We start from the raw sequence: 20000 nt of genomic DNA, 5'->3' as shown, positions 1-20000 counted from the left end.
TTTGATGAAGAGAGAAAAAAGGCCTTGTCATGTGACGGAAAATATAATAGTTTGTATTCACATCGTATAACGAACTATAAGCTGTAACAGGCATTTCTCTACGGCCGCAATAACATCTGCTAAATATGTGTATGTGACCAATAACATCTGCTAACCATGTGTATGTGACCAATAACATCTGCTAACCATGTGTATGTGACCAATAACATCTACTAACCATGTGTATGTGACCAATAACATCTGCTAACCATGTGTATGTGACCAATAACATCTGCTAACCATGTGTATGTGACCAATAACATCTGCTAACCATGTGTATGTGACCAATAACATCTGCTAACCATGTGTATGTGACCAATAACATCTACTAACCATGTGTATGTGACCAATAACATCTGCTAACCATGTGTATGTGACCAATAACATCTGCTAACCATGTGTATGTGACCAATAACATCTACTAACCATGTGTATGTGACCAATAACATCTGCTAACCATGTGTATGTAACCATTAACATCTGCTGACCATGTGTATGTGACCAATAACATCTGCTAACCATGTGTATGTAACCATTAACATCTGCTGACCATGTGTATGTGACCAATAACATCTGCTAACCATGTGTATGTGACCAATAACATCTGCTAACCATGTGTATGTGACCAATAACATCAGCTAACCATGTGTATGTGACCAATAACATCTGCTAACCATGTGACCAATGACATTTGCTAACCATGTGTATGTGACCAATAACATCTGCTAACCATGTGTATGTGACCAATAACATCTGCTAACCATGTGTATGTGACCAATAACATCAGCTAACCATGTGTATGTGACCAATAACATCTGCTAACCATGTGACCAATGACATTTGCTAACCATGTGTATGTGACCAATAACATCTGCTAACCATGTGTATGTGACCAATAACATCTGCTAACCATGTGTATGTGACCAATAACATCTGCTAACCATGTGTATGTGACCAATAACATCTGCTAACCATGTGTATGTGACCAATAACATCTGCTAACCATGTGTATGTGACCAATAACATCAGCTAACCATGTGTATGTGACCAATAACATCTGCTAACCATGTGTATGTGACCAATAACATCTGCTAACCATGTGTATGTGACCAATAACATCTGCTAACCATGTGTATGTGACCAATAACATCTGCTAACCATGTGTATGTGACCAATAACATCTGCTAACCATGTGTATGTGACCAATAACATCTGCTAACCATGTGTATGTGACCAATAACATCTGCTAACCATGTGTATGTGACCAATAACATCTGCTAACCATGTGTATGTGACCAATAACATCTGCTAACCATGTGTATGTGACCAATAACATCTGCTAACCATGTGTATGTGACCAATAACATCTGCTAACCATGTGTATGTGACCAATAACATCTGCTAACCATGTGTATGTGACCAATAACATCTGCTAACCATGTGTATGTGACCAATAACATCTGCTAACCATGTGTATGTGACCAATAACATCTGCTAACCATGTGTATGTGACCAATAACATCTGCTAACCATGTGTATGTGACCAATAACATCTGCTAACCATGTGTATGTGACCAATAACATCTGCTAACCATGTGTATGTGACCAATAACATCTGCTAACCATGTGTATGTGACCAATAACATCTGCTAACCATGTGTATGTGACCAATAACATCTGCTAACCATGTGTATGTGACCAATAACATCTGCTAACCATGTGTATGTGACCAATAACATCTGCTAACCATGTGTATGTGACCAATAACATCTGCTAACCATGTGTATGTGACCAATAACATCTGCTAACCATGTGTATGTGACCAATAACATCTGCTAACCATGTGTATGTGACCAATAACATCTGCTAACCATGTGTATGTGACCAATAACATCTGCTAACCATGTGTATGTGACCAATAACATCTGCTAACCATGTGTATGTAACCATTAACATCTGCTGACCATGTGTATGTGACCAATAACATCTGCTAACCATGTGTATGTGACCAATAACATCTGCTAACCATGTGTATGTGACCAATAACATCAGCTAACCATGTGTATGTGACCAATAACATCTGCTAACCATGTGACCAATGACATTTGCTAACCATGTGTATGTGACCAATAACATCTGCTAACCATGTGTATGTGACCAATAACATCTGCTAACCATGTGTATGTGACCAATAACATCAGCTAACCATGTGTATGTGACCAATAACATCTGCTAACCATGTGACCAATGACATTTGCTAACCATGTGTATGTGACCAATAACATCTGCTAACCATGTGTATGTGACCAATAACATCTGCTAACCATGTGTATGTGACCAATAACATCTGCTAACCATGTGTATGTGACCAATAACATCTGCTAACCATGTGTATGTGACCAATAACATCTGCTAACCATGTGTATGTGACCAATAACATCAGCTAACCATGTGTATGTGACCAATAACATCTGCTAACCATGTGTATGTGACCAATAACATCTGCTAACCATGTGTATGTGACCAATAACATCTGCTAACCATGTGTATGTGACCAATAACATCTGCTAACCATGTGTATGTGACCAATAACATCTGCTAACCATGTGTATGTGACCAATAACATCTGCTAACCATGTGTATGTGACCAATAACATCTGCTAACCATGTGTATGTGACCAATAACATCTGCTAACCATGTGTATGTGACCAATAACATCTGCTAACCATGTGTATGTGACCAATAACATCTGCTAACCATGTGTATGTGACCAATAACATCTGCTAACCATGTGTATGTGACCAATAACATCTGCTAACCATGTGTATGTGACCAATAACATCTGCTAACCATGTGTATGTGACCAATAAAAATGTGATTTGAACAGTTGATATATCACAATCAACGAATAAAACGGAGACAGTGGGTGGCGTTATGATGGAACGTGTAGAATCTGTAATAGTCGATTCAAGCAAAAAATGCAAAATGCTTTTCCGTTTGAGTTATATTAGGTTTTATTTTCATTTTAAATCGCATCGGAACTCGCTTGGTGAAACTGAAGTTAACGCATATTGTTTCGGACGTTTAACATAATCACTCTAAAACAGCCCTTTTTACGTAAGTTTATGGAAAAATGACAGCGCCGTCAGAAGAGTTCTGGTTGAGGAAAGACCTCTGGATTGGTTCTCACAGGAGAGGAAGGAAAACCCCTCGGGAACACCACAGCACAACAACATCTAAGGGCCTGGTACACACACACACACACACACACACACACACACACACACACACACACACACATCCGCACACACACACACACACACACACACACACACACACACAGACACACACACACACCCGCACGCACACACACACACACACGCACGCACACACACACACACGCACGCACACACACACACACACACACACACACACCCGCACACACACACACACACACACACACACACACACACTGGGTTGTAGTGAAAGCGGGATCTCTTGGCGAAAGCAGCAGTCTGATTGGCGTCGTTAGTTATGTCGACCTACATTGTCAGAAGAGTGGAGTGTCCAGTGAAGGCCTGCTCGGGGATGGACTTGATGTTGTTGCTGTGGAAACCCCTGGAAGGTGAACATTACAACAGATGGTTGAAGGAGGTTACAGACCAGAGGGTGGACTGAGGACAGGACAAAGGTCAGAGGTCAGGGGTAAGGGGTCAGCGCAGCGTTAGCACAGCTGGCAGTAAAGACATATAGACATGCATACTCACAGCTCCTTCAGGGTGCTCAGGGCTCTGATTGCAATAGGGAACTCTTCCAGGTTGTTGTAGTTGAGATCTCTGTCAGGGGAAGGAGGGAGGGGGAGATACGGAGGGTGGGGGAGGTACGGAGGGAGAGGTACGGAGGGAGGGGGAGGTCCGGAGGGAGGGAGAGGTACGGAGGGAGGGAGAGGTACGGAGGGAGGGGGAGGTACGGAGGGAGGGAGAGGTACGGAGGGAGGGAGAGGTAAGGAGGGAGAGGTACGGAGGGAGGGAGAGGTAGGGAGGGAGAGGTACGGAGGTAGGGAGGGAGGGAGAGGTACGGAGGGAGGGGGAGGTACGGAGGGAGGGGGAGGTACGGAGGAAGGGAGAGGTACGGAGGGAGGGAGAGGTAGGGAGGGAGAGGTACGGAGGGAGGGAGAGGTACGGAGGGAGGGAGAGGTACGGAGGGAGGGGGAGGTACGGAGGGAGGGAGAGGTACGGAGGGAGGGAGAGGTACGGAGGGAGGGGGAGGTACGGAGGGAGGGAGAGGTACGGAGGGAGGGAGAGGTACGGAGGGGGAGGTACGGAGGGAGGGGAAGGTACGGAGGGAGGGAGAGGTAGGGAGGGAGCGGTACGGAGGGAAGGGGAGGTACGGAGGGAGGGAGAGGTACGGAGGGAGGGAGAGGTACGGAGGGGGGGTACGGAGGGGGGGGGTATGGAGGGAGGGAGAGGTACGGAGGGAGGGAGACAAGTTGAGATGTGATTAGAGGGGGAGGTACGGAGGAAGGGAGAGGTACGGAGGGAGGGAGAGGTAGCGAGGGAGAGGTACGGAGGGAGGGAGAGGTACGGAGGGAGGGAGATGTACGGAGGGAGGGGGAGGTACGGAGGGAGGGGGAGGTACGGAGGGAGGGAGAGGTACGGAGGGGGAGGTACGGAGGGAGGGGGAGGTACGGAGGGAGGGAGAGGTAGGGAGGGAGAGGTACGGAGGGAGGGGGAGGTACGGAGGGAGGGAGAGGTACGGAGGGAGGGAGAGGTACGGAGGGGGGGGGTACGGAGGGGGGGGGTATGGAGGGAGGGAGAGGTACGGAGGGAGGGAGACAAATTGAGATGTGATTAGAGTTCTTGCTGTGGTAATTTATAAGAATTAGACACATGATAACTGCTATGCCATTACAATTAATGTGTCTTTTTATTCAATGTCCATCCTATGAAAACATGGCCGGTTTCCCAGACCCATAATTATTCCTACTCCTGGACTAGCAAAGGATGCTCAGTCCAGCAATAGGCTTACTCTGTGTCTGGGACCCCGGAGGGTATCGTCAGTACTGCCTTATTGCACTGTTAGCTAGCTGTTGTCCTTGAGTTCATTATTTGTTTTATGGCCGTTCAGGTTGACATAAACAGTCCATAGAAATGTGCTGGCAGACAGACAGACAGGCAAACAGACCTGAACCACACAACTTCACAATGGCCCACTATTTGAAACCAAGACCCTCCAACTAAGCACACATCAACTAGGATCTAAGCCAGACACATGGGCCTTGGTTGCCCCCACAACCAATAGTGGACTGAAACAGAAACAACCAATAGTGGACTGAAACAGAAACACCCAATAGTGGACTGAAACAGAAACACCCAATAGTGGACTGAAACAGAAACAACCAATAGTGGGCTGAAACAGAAACAACCAATAGTGGACTAAAACAGAAACACCCAATAGTGGACTGAAACAGAAACACCCAATAGTGGACTGAAACAGAAACACCCAATAGTGGACTGAAACACCCAATAGTGGACTGAAACACCCAATAGTGGACTAAAACAGAAACACCCAATAGTGGACTGAAACAGAAACACCCAATAGTGGCCTCAAATAGAAACACCCAATAGTGAACTAAAACAGAAACACCCAATAGTGGACTAAAACAGAAACACCCAATAGTGGACTAAAACAGAAACACCCAATAGTGGACTAAAACAGAAACACCCAATAGTGAACTAAAATAGAAACACCCAATAGTGGCCTAAAATAGAAACACCCAATAGTGAACTAAAACAGAAACACCCAATAGTGGACTAAAACAGAAACACCCAATAGTGGACTGAAACAGAAACACCCAATAGTGGACTGAAACCCAATAGTCAACTAAAACAGAAACACCCAATAGTGGACTAAAACATGAGCATAAACACTTAAATAGGAAGGGAACCACTCAACTTAACCCGACCGACAGTGTTAGAATTCCACCCAGACCCAGGCGACTTCCCAAATGGCACTCTATTCACTATATAGTGCCCTACTTTTCACTAGTGCCCTATGGGTAGTGCACTATAAAGAGAATAGCAATAGTGTGCCATTTGGCACCGCAGACACTATCGATGTTTCCCAGGGTCTCAGAGGAAGACCGGAGGGAAGTAATAGTCCACTATTCACCTTCCTGCTACAGAGTCCATCAATGGAACCAACAACCGTCCAACGGGGGACCCGTTCATTCATGGAAACGTTGTCGCTTAACGTTTTCCCTCTCGTGTCGATTGGCCCGTGATATAAACAACACTGTGTTTCTCACAAGGGAGGCTTCCTGTTTGTAAACTCCTAGTGACGGCCCTAGAGGGGATAGAGGCTAGACTGTGAGGCCCTCAGCCAGACCTGGGTTCAAACAGTAGTCGAAATATTTTAAAATACTTTGAGCGTTTGCTTTAGCCTGCCTCGGAATGCCGTAATGGGCGGGGTTTGTACTTTTGAGACATTTCAATTGGTTCCATTGCAACAGACAAGCTCAATCGAGTCCAGATGAAGTATGTGAAATTATTTCGAATAGTGTTTGAACCCATGTCTCCCCTCAGGACTGGCCTCTGCATGTCAGGCCTTTCTCTTTCCTGTCTGAAATGATATCTCCCCCTGTTTCATTTATACAATGTTGATGAAAGGGGGAAGAAGGAGGGGGGAGGAGGTGATGGCAGTGTTTCCGGTCTTCAAACAAAGTGGACTGTGGGAATGTTTTGGCTGACGACCTGTGTTCCACCCTGTCACGGGTTATAAAACCAAACGGACGAACAAACAAAACCAGACACAACACACAAATGGCATATAGGTTACCATCACAATGGTAACAGTAGAGTCCACGTCAGACTGTTGTGCATCTTCTCTCCTCAGAACACACACACAGAGAGACAACGGTACAAACAAAGACAACTCGGTTCAGTTTCTATGGCGAGCCCTTAGACACTCTGAACAAAACATCCTGTTACCGAAACAAATAAATTATACATTTTATTTATATTTTCTCTCTTTTACATTTATTCTGTCTGTCAGTCTGTCGACTTTCCCTCCCTCCCTCCCCTCCCTCCCTCCCTCCCTCCCTCCCTCCCTCTCTCCCTCCCTCCCTCCCTCCCTCCCTCATCATTATCAGAGTGGTCGGTGTTCAGGTCTTCCACCTGGTTTCTATTAGAGTTAGTGATCCCTGTCTGGGGCGCAGGTGGTTCAGCATCACAGGAGCATTAGACCAGACAGCCTGCCTCACTGTTTAGCCAGATGCACTCCTCCTCAACGTCAACACAGTGGAACAAACTCAGAGATTGGAAAATAACTTTACATTAAAATTGCTTCAATGTGGGCCCAGAGAGAGAGAGAGAGAGGGAGTGAGAGAGAGAGAGACAGAGAGAGAGAGAGAGGGAGTGAGAGAGAGCGAGAGAGAGAGACAGAGACAGAGACAGAGACAGAGACAGAGACAGAGAGAGTGAGATATTGAGACAGGGAGAGAGATAGAGCAAGTAAAAAAAATGAAACTACTAGGCATCATGTTGGACGCAGCTTTATCATGGTCAGAACACATAGATAATATTGTTATTAAGATGGATAAGGGAATTACTGTTACAAGAAAATGTTCGGAGTATGAAACATGGTTTCCCTGGTCCTATCACACTTAGAGTACTGTCCAGTTATATGGTCAATCCCTGGTCCTATCACACTTAGAGTACTGTCCAGTTATATGGTCAATCCCTGGTCCTATCACACTTAGAGTACTGTCCAGTTATATGGTCAATCCCTGGTCCTATCACACTTAGAGTACTGTCCCTGGTCCTATCACACTTAGAGTACTGTCCCTGGTCCTATCACACTTAGAGTACTGTCCCTGGTCCCATCACACTTAGAGTACTGTCCCTGGTCCTGTCACACTTAGAGTATTGTCCCTGGTCCTATCACACTTAGAGTACTGTCCAGTTATATGGTCAATCCCTGGTCCTATCACACTTAGAGTACTGTCCAGTTACATGGTCAATCCCTGGTCACATCACACTTAGAGTACTGTCCAGTTATATGGTCAATCCCTGGTTCTATCACACTTAGAGTACTGTCCAGTTACATGGTCAATCCCTGGTCCTATCACACTTAGAGTACTGTCCAGTTATATGGTCAATCCCTGGTCCTATCACACTTAGAGTACTGTCCCTGGTCCTATCACACTTAGAGTACTGTCCAGTTATATGGTCAATACCTGGTCCTATCACACTTAGAGTACTGTCCAGTTATATGGTCAATACCTGGTCCTATCACACTTAGAGTACTGTCCCTGGTCCTATCACACTTAGAGTACTGTCCAGTTATATGGTCAATCCCTGGTCCCATCACACTTAGAGTACTGTCCCATCACACTTAGAGTACTGTCCCTGGTCCTATCACACTTAGAGTACTGTCCCTGGTCCTATCACACTTAGAGTACTGTCCAGTTATATGGTCAATCCCTGGTCCTATCACACTTAGAGTACTGTCCAGTTATATGGTAAATCCCTGGTCCTATCACACTCAGAGTACTGTCCAGTTATATAGTCAATCCCTGGTCCTATCCCTGGTCCAATTAGTACATATTAGCAACACGCATAACCACTAAACCAGACAGGCAAATTCAGGGCAGTGAAGACTGACCCAAGCCAAGGACAAATCAACTTAAATCTACAGTTTTATATAGAGCCATAGCTGAATGGAACTCTTTACCAATCCATATTTCTCAGCTGAATGGACCTCTTTACCAATCCATATTTCTCAGCTGAATGGACCTCTTTACCAATCCATATTTCTCAGCTGAATGGACCTCTTTACCAATCCATATTTCTCAGCTGAATGGAACTCTTTACCAATCCATATTTCTATCTGAATGGAACTCTTTACCAATCCATATTTCTATCTGAATGGAACTCTTTACCAATCCATATTTCTCAGCTGAATGGAACTCTTTACCAATCCATATTTCTATCTGAATGGAACTCTTTACCAATCCATATTTCTCAGCTGAATGGAACTCTTTACCAATCCATATTTCTCAGCTGAATGGAACTCTTTACCAATCCATATTTCTCAGCTGAATGGAACTCTTTACCAATCCATATTTCTCAGCTGAATGGAACTCTTTACCAATCCATATTTCTCAGCTGAATGGAACTCTTTACCAATCCATATTTCTATCTGAATGGAACTCTTTACCAATCCATATTTCTATCTGAATGGAACTCTTTACCAATCCATATTTCTCAGCTGAATGGAACTCTTTACCAATCCATATTTCTCAGCTGAATGGAACTCTTTACCAATCCATATTTCTCAGCTGAATGGAACTCTTTACCAATCCATATTTCTCAGCTGAATGGAACTCTTTACCAATCCATATTTCTAGCTGAATGGAACTCTTTAACAATCCATATTTCTCAGCTGAATGGACCTCTTTACCAATCCATATTTCTCAGCTGAATGGAACTCTTTACCAATCCATATTTCTCAGCTGAATGGAACTCTTTACCAATCCATATTTCTATCTGAATGGAACTCTTTACCAATCCATATTTCTATCTGAATGGAACTCTTTACCAATCCATATTTCTCAGCTGAATGGAACTCTTTACCAATCCATATTTCTCAGCTGAATGGACCTCTTTACCAATCCATATTTCTAGCTGAATGGAACTCTTTACCAATCCATATTTCTCAGCTGAATGGAACTCTTTACCAATCCATATTTCTAGCTGAATGGAATTCTTTACCAATCCATATTTCTCAGCTGAATGGAACTCTTTACCAATCCATATTTATCAGCTGAATGGAACTCTTTACCAATCCATATTTCTAGCTGAATGGAACTCTTTACCAATCCATATTTCTAGCTGAATGGAACTCTTTACCAATCCATATTTCTATCTGAAAGGACCTCTTTACCAATCCATATTTCTCAGCTGAATGGAACTCTTTACCAATCCATATTTCTCAGCTGAATGGACCTCTTTACCAATCCATATTTCTAGCTGAATGGAACTCTTTACCAATCCATATTTCTCAGCTGAATGGAACTCTTTACCAATCCATATTTCTCAGCTGAATGGACCTCTTTACCAATCCATATTTCTCAGCTGAATGGACCTCTTTACCAATCCATATTTTTAGCTGAATGGACCTCTTTACCAATCCATATTTCTAGCTGAATGGAATTCTTTACCAATCCATATTTCTCAGCTGAATGGACCTCTTTACCAATCCATATTTCTCAGCTGAATGGACCTCTTTACCAATCCATATTTTTAACTGAATGGACCTCTTTACCAATCCATATTTCTCAGCTGAATGGAACTCTTTACCAATCCATATTTCTCAGCTGAATGGAACTCTTTACCAATCCATATTTCTAGCTGAATGGAACTCTTTACCAATCCATATTTCTCAGCTGAATGGAACTCTTTACCAATCCATATTTCTCAGCTGAATGGAACTCTTTACCAATCCATATTTCTCAGCTGAATGGAACTCTTTACCAATCCATATTTCTCAGCTGAATGGAACTCTTTACCAATCCATATTTCTAGCTGAATGGAACTCTTTACCAATCCATATTTCTCAGCTGAATGGAACTCTTTACCAATCCATATTTCTCAGCTGAATGGAACTCTTTACCAATCCATATTTCTCAGCTGAATGGAACTCTTTACCAATCCATATTTCTAGCTGAATGGAACTCTTTACCAATCCATATTTCTAGCTGAATGGAACTCTTTACCAATCCATATTTCTAGCTGAATGGAACTCTTTACCAATGCATATTTCTAGCTGAATGGAACTCTTTACCAATCCATATTTCTAGCTGAATGGAACTCTTTACCAATCCATATTTCTAGCTGAATGGAACTCTTTACCAATCCATATTTCCAGCTGAATGGACCTCTTTACCAATCCATATTTCTAGCTGAATGGAACTCTTTACCAATCCATATTTCTAGCTGAATGGAACTCTTTACCAATCCATATTTCTAGCTGAATGGAACTCTTTACCAATCCATATTTCTAGCTGAATGGAACTCTTTACCAATCCATATTTCTCAGGCAACAAGTTCATCAGGACAGGAAGTAGAAAGAACATCTAATGTGATAGACCATATGACTGGACAGGAAATATAAAGAACATCTAATGTGATAGACCATAGGACTGGACAGGAAATAGAAAGAACATCTAATGTGATAGACCATATGACTGGACAGGAAATAGAAAGCGTCATCTGAATGTTAAATGTGTTTCCTGTCAGGTATTTTAATGATCTGTATTGTCTACTTGCGGAATGTGTGTGAAGTCTTGATGTGTGGTTGTTTGTAATGTCTTGTTAGTTGGTGTTGGACCCCAGGAAGATTAGCTAAAGTTACGACATTAGCTAATGGGGATCCTAATAAAGAATTACAAATAATTACAGAGACAGAGACAGAGAGAGAGACAGAGACAGAGAGACAGAGAGAGAGAGACAGAGAGAGAGAGACAGAGAGAGACAGAGATAGAGAGAGACAGAGAGACAGAGAGAGAGAGACAGAGAGAGAGAGACAGAGAGAGACAGAGATAGAGAGAGACAGAGACAGACAGAGAGAGAGAGACAGAGACAGAGAGAGACAGAAAATAAAAGCAGTACCACTAAGCCAGGGAGTGTTTTGCTAAATAAACACAGTACTACTAAGCCAGGGAGCGTTTTGCTAAATAAACGCAGTACTACTAAGCCAGGGAGTGTTTTGATAAATAAACGCAGTACTACTAAATAAACACAGTACTACTAAATAAACACAGTACTACTAAATAAACACAGTACTACTAAATAAACACAGTACTACTAAGCCAGGGAGTGTTTTCTAAGATGCATGTTGTTTTACAGTAAAGGTATATGCCTCACTCTCTTTTTCTCTTATTTTCTCTCGTTCTTTCTAAATGATGTCATTTATGTAGCACTAAAATGGAGCCACCAGAGTATGTATTCTGCATATAGCTAGCTATAACTCTGCTCTTCAATAAAACATATTTCTACCATGGGCAGTTAGTTTTCCATTTGGTTTTGGGTGGTACCAGGAAGAGAGTGTTACTCTGACACCATAAACCACCTGTTGTCGTAGACACCCAGGATGGTACCAGGAAGAGAGTGTTACTCTGACACCATAAACCACCTGTTGTCGTGGAGACCCAGGATGGTACCAGGAAGAGAGTGTTACTCTGACACCATAAATCACCTGTTGTCGTGGAGACCCAGGATGGTACCAGGAAGAGAGTGTTACTCTGACACCATAAACCACCTGTTGTCGTGGAGACCCCTAATGGTACCAGGAAGAGAGTGTTACTCTGACACCATAAACCACCTGTTGTCGTGGAGACCCAGGATGGTACCAGGAAGAGAGTGTTACTCTGACACCATAAATCACCTGTTGTCGTGGAGACCCAGGATGGCACCAGGAACAGAGTGTTACTCTGACACCATAAATCACCTGTTGTCGTGGAGACCCAGGATGGCACCAGGAAGAGAGTAACATCCTATGCCTGTGTGTTTTTAAGGTATAGGAACTACACACTTAGTTTCACATGTTGTTGTATGGAGAAGCAGCCAGGATAAAGGTCCTGTATGTAATACTGTGGGGGGGGGGACCTCTAGGTTTGGATGATCATGTGACGATCGGCCCTTTGCTTGTGTGGACATGTAAATGTCTAACCATTATCAAAATGACAAATGGATAAAGGAGGTTTGTAAGGAAGGCAGGCAGGCAGGCAGGGGGTTAACGAATAGCTCCCAGTCCCTGGAGCTGAATAGATGTCATGTGACACATGGAGAGTTAATGTGAGCACTCCTCACCCCCCGCAGGGTGGAGACAGAGACCCCTCCCTGAGGAGAATATGCCGGCTGTGTCCAAGCAGCTGCTGCCATTACTGATACACTATTCTTTATGGGGGGGGGATCGTCCACAACGATCTGGAAGACACACGTTTCATAGTTACCCACAAGTCTCTCTGTTATCTACAAGTCTCTCTGTTACCTACAGATCTCTCTGTTACCCACAAGTCTCTCTGTTACCCACAAGTCTCTCTGTTACCCACAAGTTTCCTTGTTACCCACAAGTCTCTCTGTTACCCACAAGTCTCTCTGTTACCCACAAGTCTCTCTGTTATCTACAAGTCTCTCTGTTACCTACAGATCTCTCTGTTACCCACAAGTCTCTCTGTTACCCACAAGTCTCTCTGTTACCCACAAGTTTCCTTGTTACCCACAAGTCTCTCTGTTACCCACACGTCTCTGTTACCCTCAAGTCTCTCTGTTACCCACACGTCTCTCTGTTATCTACAATTCTCTCTGTTACCCACAAGTCTCTCTGTTACCCACAAGTCTCTGTGTTACCCACAAGTCTCTCTGTTACCCACAAGTCTCTCTGTTACCCACAAGTCTCTCTGTTACCCACAAGTTTCCTTGTTACCCACAAGTCTCTCTGTTACCCACAAGTCTCTCTGTTACCTACAAGTCTCTCTGTTACCCACACGTCTCTGTTACCCACAAGTCTCTCTGTTACCCACACGTCTCTCTGTTATCTACAATTCTCTCTGTTACCCACAAGTCTCTCTGTTACCCACAAGTCTCTCTGTTACCCACAAGTCTCTTTGTTACCACACGTCTCTCTGTTACCCACAAGTCTCTCTGTTACCCACACGTCTCTGTTACCCACACGTCTCTGTTACCCACAAGTCTCTCTGTTACCCACAAGTCTCTCTGTTACCCACACGTCTCTCTGTTATCTACAATTCTCTCTGTTACCCACAAGTCTCTCTGTTACCACACGTCTCTCTGTTACCCACACGTCTCTCTGTTACCCACACGTCTCTCTGTTACCCACAAGCCCCACTAAATGCAAAATGAATGAACATGTAAAAGCCATGGGAGTGTGTGATTTTTGCAGGGAATATATTTAACTACATGACAAATAGTATATTCCGTGTTAGGGGATTCCTTTAATGAACCGGCCAGCCAGCCAGCCAACCAGCCAGCCAGCCAGCCAACCAGCCAGCCAGCCAACCAGCCAGCCAGCCAGCCAACCAGCCAGCCAGCCAGCCAACCAGCCAGCCAGCCAACCAGCCAGCCAGCCAGCCAGCCAGCCAACCAGCCAGCCAACCTGCCAACCAGCCAGCCAGCCAGCCAGCCAGCCAGCCAGCCAGCCAACCAGCCAGCCAGCCAGCCAGCCAGCCAGCCAGCCAACCAGCCAGCCAGCCAGCCAGCCAGCCAACCAGCCAGCCAGCCAACCAGCCAGCCAGCCAACCAGCCAGCCAGCCAGCCAGCCAACCAGCCAGCCAGCCAACCAGCCAACCAGCCAGCCAGCCAGCCAACCGGCCAACTGGCCAGCCAACCAGCCAGCCCACCAGCCAGCCAGCCAACCAGCTAGCTAGCCAGCCAGCCAGCCAGCCAGCCAGCCAGCCAACCAGCAAGCCAACCAGCAAGCCAACCTTCCAACCAACCAGCCAAACAGCCAACCAACCAGCAAGCCAACCAACTAGCAAGCCAGACAGGCAACTAGCCAGCCAATCATCCAGCCAACCAACCAACCAGCCAGCCAACCAACTAGCCAACGGCTTCTAGTATGCTTCAGTGCACCCAGACCCAAAATGGATGGAGGGAGAAGAGAGGTGGAGGGAGAAGGAGGGAGAAGAGAGATGAAGGGAGGAGGAAGGAGAAGAGAGGGAGGTGGGGGAGAACAGAGATGGAGGGAGAAGAGAGACGGAGGGAGAAGAGAGAGGGAAGGAGAAGGAGGGATAAGAGAGATGAAGGGAGGAGGAAGGAGAAGAGAGGGAGGTGGGGGAGAACAGAGATGGAGGGAGAAGAGAGAGGGAGGGAGAAGAGAGAGGGAGGGAGAAGGAGGGAGAAGAGAGATGAAGGGAGGAGGAGGGAGAAGAGAGATGAAGGGAGGAGGAGGGAGAAGAGAGATGAAGAGGGCAAAGAATCTTCAAATGGCAGTAGTTGTCTACGTGATAATGAGAGGTCAACTTACAGAGTCTCCAGGCTGTGAAGGCCGTCAAAGCACTGAGTTCCCAGGGTGCGGATTCTATTGTTATTGAGATGCCTGCAGAGGAATGCAAAGAGAACAGTCAGAGAGACACACCCACACAGCCCGGGACAGGACAGCTGATTGGCTGGGGAGGGAAAACAAAGGAAGGGGGGTTGGAGACTGGAGAGAGGGTGAGGGAGGGGTGAGGAGGAGGGAGAGGGTGAGGAGGGGGAGGAGGGTTGGAGACTGGGGAGAGTGTGAGGTTGGGGGTGAGGAGGAGGGAGAGGGTGAGGAGTGAGAGGGTGGGGGTGAGGAGGAGGAAGAATTGGGGAATCTGCACCTTGTCTCCTTGTTCCTCCCCAAGGCTTCACTCATTACATACAAATTAGTTTCACTCTATAGGAGACTTTCAAACTGTTTGATTAGACAGAGCAGTGTGGAGGGATGTTTGATTAGACAGAGCAGTATGGAGGGATGTTTGATTAGACAGAGCAGTGTGGAGGGATGTTTGATTAGACAGAGCAGTATGGAGGGATGTTTGATTAGACAGAGCAGTGTGGAGGGATGTTTGATTAGACAGAGCAGTGTGGAGGGATGTTTGATTAGACAGAGCAGTATGGAGGGATGTTTGATTAGACAGAGCAGTGTGGAGGGATGTTTGATTAGACAGAGCAGTGTGGAGGGATGTTAGATTAGACAGAGCAGTGTGGAGGGATGTTTGATTAGACAGAGCAGTGTGGAGGGATGTTTGATTAGACAGAGCAGTGTGGAGGGATGTTAGATTAGACAGAGCAGTGTGGAGGGATGTTAGATTAGACAGAGCAGTGTGGAGGGATGTTTGAATAGACAGAGCAGTGTGGAGGGATGTTTGAATAGACAGAGCAGTGTGGAGGGATGTTAGATTAGACAGAGCAGTGTGGAGGGATGTTAGATTAGACAGAGCAGTAAGGAGGGATGTTTGATTAGACAGAGCAGTGTGGAGGGATGTTTGAATAGACAGAGCAGTGTGGAGGGATGTTTGATTAGACAGAGCAGTGTGGAGGGATGTTTGATTAGACAGAGCAGTGTGATTAGACAGAGCAGTGTGGAGGGATGTTTGATTAGACAGAGCAGTGTGGAGGGATGTTTGAATAGACAGAGCAGTGTGGAGGGATGTTTGATTAGACAGAGCAGTGTGGAGGGATGTTTGATTAGACAGAGCAGTGTGATTAGACAGAGCAGTGTGGAGGGATGTTTGATTAGACAGAGCAGTGTGGAGGGATGTTTGATTAGACAGAGCAGTGTGGAGGGATGTTTGATTAGACAGAGCAGTGTGGAGGGATGTTTGATTAGACAGAGCAGTGTGGAGGGATGTTTGATTAGACAGAGCAGTGTGGAGGGATGTTTGATTAGACAGAGCAGTGTGGAGGGATGTTTGAATAGACAGAGCAGTGTGGAGGGATGTTTGATTAGACAGAGCAGTGTGGAGGGATGTTAGATTAGACAGAGCAGTAAGGAGGGATGTTTGATTAGACAGAGCAGTGTGGAGGGATGTTTGATTAGACAGAGCAGTAAGGAGGGATGTTTGATTAGACAGAGCAGTAAGGAGGGATGTTTGATTAGACAGAGCAGTAAGGAGGGATGTTTGATTAGACAGAGCAGTGTGGAGGGATGTTTGATTAGACAGAGCGGTGTGGAGGGATGTTTGATTAGACAGAGCAGTGTGATTAGACAGAGCAGTGTGGAGGGATGTTTGATTAGACAGAGCAGTGTGGAGGGATGTTTGATTAGACAGAGCAGTGTGGAGGGATGTTTGATTAGACAGAGCAGTGTGGAGGGATGTTTGATTAGACAGAGCAGTGTGGAGGGATGTTTGATTAGACAGAGCAGTGTGGAGGGATGTTTGCTACGCAGAATAACAGAGCTGTTAAATGGTATATGACGAGAGGACGGGTGACTGAGACTGACACAGAACATAACGAAGAGAGGAGGAGAACAACATGGAACTTACAGTGCCTTGAGAAAGTATTCGGCCCCCTTGAACATTGCGACCTTTTGCCACATTTCAGGCTTCAAACAAAAAGATATAAAACTGTATTTTTGGAGACAGTTTGCTGCACTGAAAGTAAAGGGGCTGAATAATTTTGCACGCCCAATTTTTCAGTTTTTGAATTGTTAAAAAAGTTTGAAATATCCAATAAATGTCGTTCCACTTCATGATTGTGTCCCACTTGTTGTTGATTCTTCACAAAAAAATACAGTTTTATATCTTTATGTTTGAAGCCTGAAATGTGGCAAAAGGTCGCAAAGTTCAAGGGGGCCGAATACTTTCTCAAGGCATTTCCCATCAATTCCCATTATTAAAGTGGCTGGAGTTGAGTCAGTGTCAGTGTGTTGGCAGCAGCCACTCAATGTTAGTGGTGGCTGTTTAACAGTCTGATGGCCTTGAGATAGAAGCTGTTTTTCAGTCTCTCGGTCCCAGCTTTGATGCACCTGTACTGACCTCGCCTTCTGGATGATAGCGGGGTGAACAGGCAGTGGCTCGGGTGGTTGATGTCCTTGATGATCTTTATGGCCTTCCTGTGACATCGGGTGGTGTAGGTGTCCTGGAGGGCAGGTAGTTTGCCCCCGTTGATGCGTTGTGCAGTCCTCACTACCCTCTGGAGAGCCTTACGGTTGAGGGCGGGTACCAGGCGGTGATACAGCCCGACAGGATGCTCTCGATTGTGCATCTGTAGAAGTTTGTGAGTGCTTTTGGTGACAAGCCAAATTTCTTCAGCCTCCTGAGGTTGAAGAGGCGCTGCTGCGCCTTCTTCACAATGCTGTCTGTGTGAGTGGACCAATTCAGTTTGTCTGTGATGTGTATGCCGAGGAACTTAAAACTTGCTACCCTCTCCACTACTGTTCCATCGATGTGGATAGGGGGGTGTTCCCTCTGCTGTTTCCTGAAGTCCACAATCATCTCCTTAGTTTTGTTGACGTTGAGTGTGAGGTTATTTTCCTGACACCACACTCCGAGGGCCCTCACCTCCTCCCTGTAGGCCGTCTTGTCGTTGTTGGTAATCAAGCCTACCACTGTTGTGTCGTCCGCAAACTTGATGATTGAGTTGGAGGCGTGCGTGGCCACGCAGTCGTGGGTGAACAGGGAGTACAGGAGAGGGCTCAGAACGCACCCTTGTGGGGCCCCAGTGTTGAGGATCAGCGGGGAGGAGATGTTGTTGCCTACCCTCACCACCTGGGGGCGGCCCGTCAGGAAGTCCAGTACCCAGTTGCACAGGGCGGGGTCGAGACCCAGGGTCTCGAGCTTGATGACGAGCTTGGAGGGTACTATGGTGTTGAATGCCGAGCTGTAGTCAATGAACAGCATTCTCACATAGGTATTCCTCTTGTCCAGATGGGTTAGGGCAGTGTGCAGTGTGGTTGAGATTGCATCGTCTGTGGACCTATTTGGGCGGTAAGCAAATTGGAGTGGGTCTAGGGTGTCAGGTAGGGTGGAGGTGATATGGTCCTTGACTAGTCTCTCAAAGCACTTCATGATGACGGAAGTGAGTGCTACGGGGCGGTAGTCGTTTAGCTCAGTTACCTTAGCTTTCTTGGGAACAGGAACAATGGTGGCCCTCTTGAAGCATGTGGGAACAGCAGACTGGTATAGGGATTGATTGAATATGTCCGTAAACACACCGGCCAGCTGGTCTTCGCATGCTCTGAGGGCGCGGCTGGGGATGCTGTCTGGGCCTGCAGCCTTGCGAGGGTTAACACGTTTAAATGTCTTACTCACCTCGGCTGCAGTGAAGGAGAGACCGCATGTTTTCGTTGCAGGCCGTGTCAGTGGCACTGTATTGTCCTCAAAGCGGGCAAAAAAGTTATTTAGTCTGCCTGGGAGCAAGACATCCTGGTCCGTGACTGGGCTGGATTTCTTCCTGTAGTCCGTGATTGACTGTAGACCCTGCCACATGCCTCTTGTGTCTGAGCCGTTGAATTGAGATTCTACTTTGTCTCTGTACTGGTGCTTAGCTTGTTTGATAGCCTTGCGGAGGGAATAGCTGCACTGTTTGTACTCGGTCATGTTACCAGACACCTTGCCCTGATTAAAAGCAGTGGTTCGCGCTTTCAGTTTCACACGAATGCTGCCATCAATCCACGGTTTCTGGTTAGGGAATGTTTTAATCGTTGCTATGGGAACGACATCTTCAACGCACGTTCTAATGAACTCGCACACCGAATCAGCGTATTCGTCAATGTCGTTATCTGACGCAATACGAAACATCTCCCAGTCCACGTGATGGAAGCAGTCTTGGAGTGTGGAGTCAGCTTGGTCGGACCAGCGTTGGACAGACCTCAGCGTGGGAGCCTCTTGTTTTAGTTTCTGTCTGTAGGCAGGGATCAACAAAATGGAGTCGTGGTCAGCTTTTCCGAAAGGGGGGCGGGGCAGGACCTTATATGCGTCGCGGAAGTTAGAGTAACAATGATCCAAGGTCTTTCCACCCCTGGTTGCGCAATCGATATGCTGATAAAATTTAGGGAGTCTTGTTTTCAGATTTGCCTTGTTAAAATCCCCAGCTACAATGAATGCAGCCTCCGGATAAATCGTTTCCAGTTTGCAGAGAGTTAAATAAAGTTTGTTCAGAGCCATCGATGTGTCTGCTTGGGGGGGGATATATACGGCTGTGATTATAATCGAAGAGAATTCTCTTGGTAGATAATGCGGTCTACATTTGATTGTGAGGAATTCTAAATCAGGTGAACAGAAGGATTTGAGTTCCTGTATGTTTCTTTCATCACACCATGTCACGTTGGCCATGAGGCATACGCCTCCGCCCCTCTTCTTACCAGAAAGATGTTTGTTTCTGTCAGCGCGATACGTGGAGAAACCCGTTGGCTGCACCGCTTCGGATAGTCTCTCCAGTGAGCCATGTTTCAGTGAAGCAAAGGACGT

At 45.7% G+C, this 20000-nt stretch overlaps 1 protein-coding gene across 1 annotated transcript in view; it reads right to left on the bottom strand.

Moving 5' to 3' along the window:
- Positions 1-20000, bottom strand: part of LOC118942829 (leucine-rich repeat-containing G protein-coupled receptor 5A) — a 216014-nt gene that overhangs the window by 31633 nt on the left and 164381 nt on the right. Inside the window, exons 6-8 of the mRNA XM_090201280.1 lie at positions 15089-15160; positions 3808-3876; positions 3587-3658 (exon numbers count right to left, since the gene is read on the bottom strand). Coding sequence (XP_090057406.1) covers positions 3587-3658; positions 3808-3876; positions 15089-15160 — 213 coding nt within the window. The remainder of the gene's footprint in view (positions 1-3586; positions 3659-3807; positions 3877-15088; positions 15161-20000) is intronic.

This window comes from Oncorhynchus mykiss, chromosome 15, assembly GCF_057628025.1.
Source record: "Oncorhynchus mykiss isolate SJ-2025 chromosome 15, ASM5762802v1, whole genome shotgun sequence".
Taxonomy (NCBI): domain Eukaryota; kingdom Metazoa; phylum Chordata; class Actinopteri; order Salmoniformes; family Salmonidae; genus Oncorhynchus; species Oncorhynchus mykiss.
This window is presented reverse-complemented; position numbering and strand designations above follow the sequence as displayed.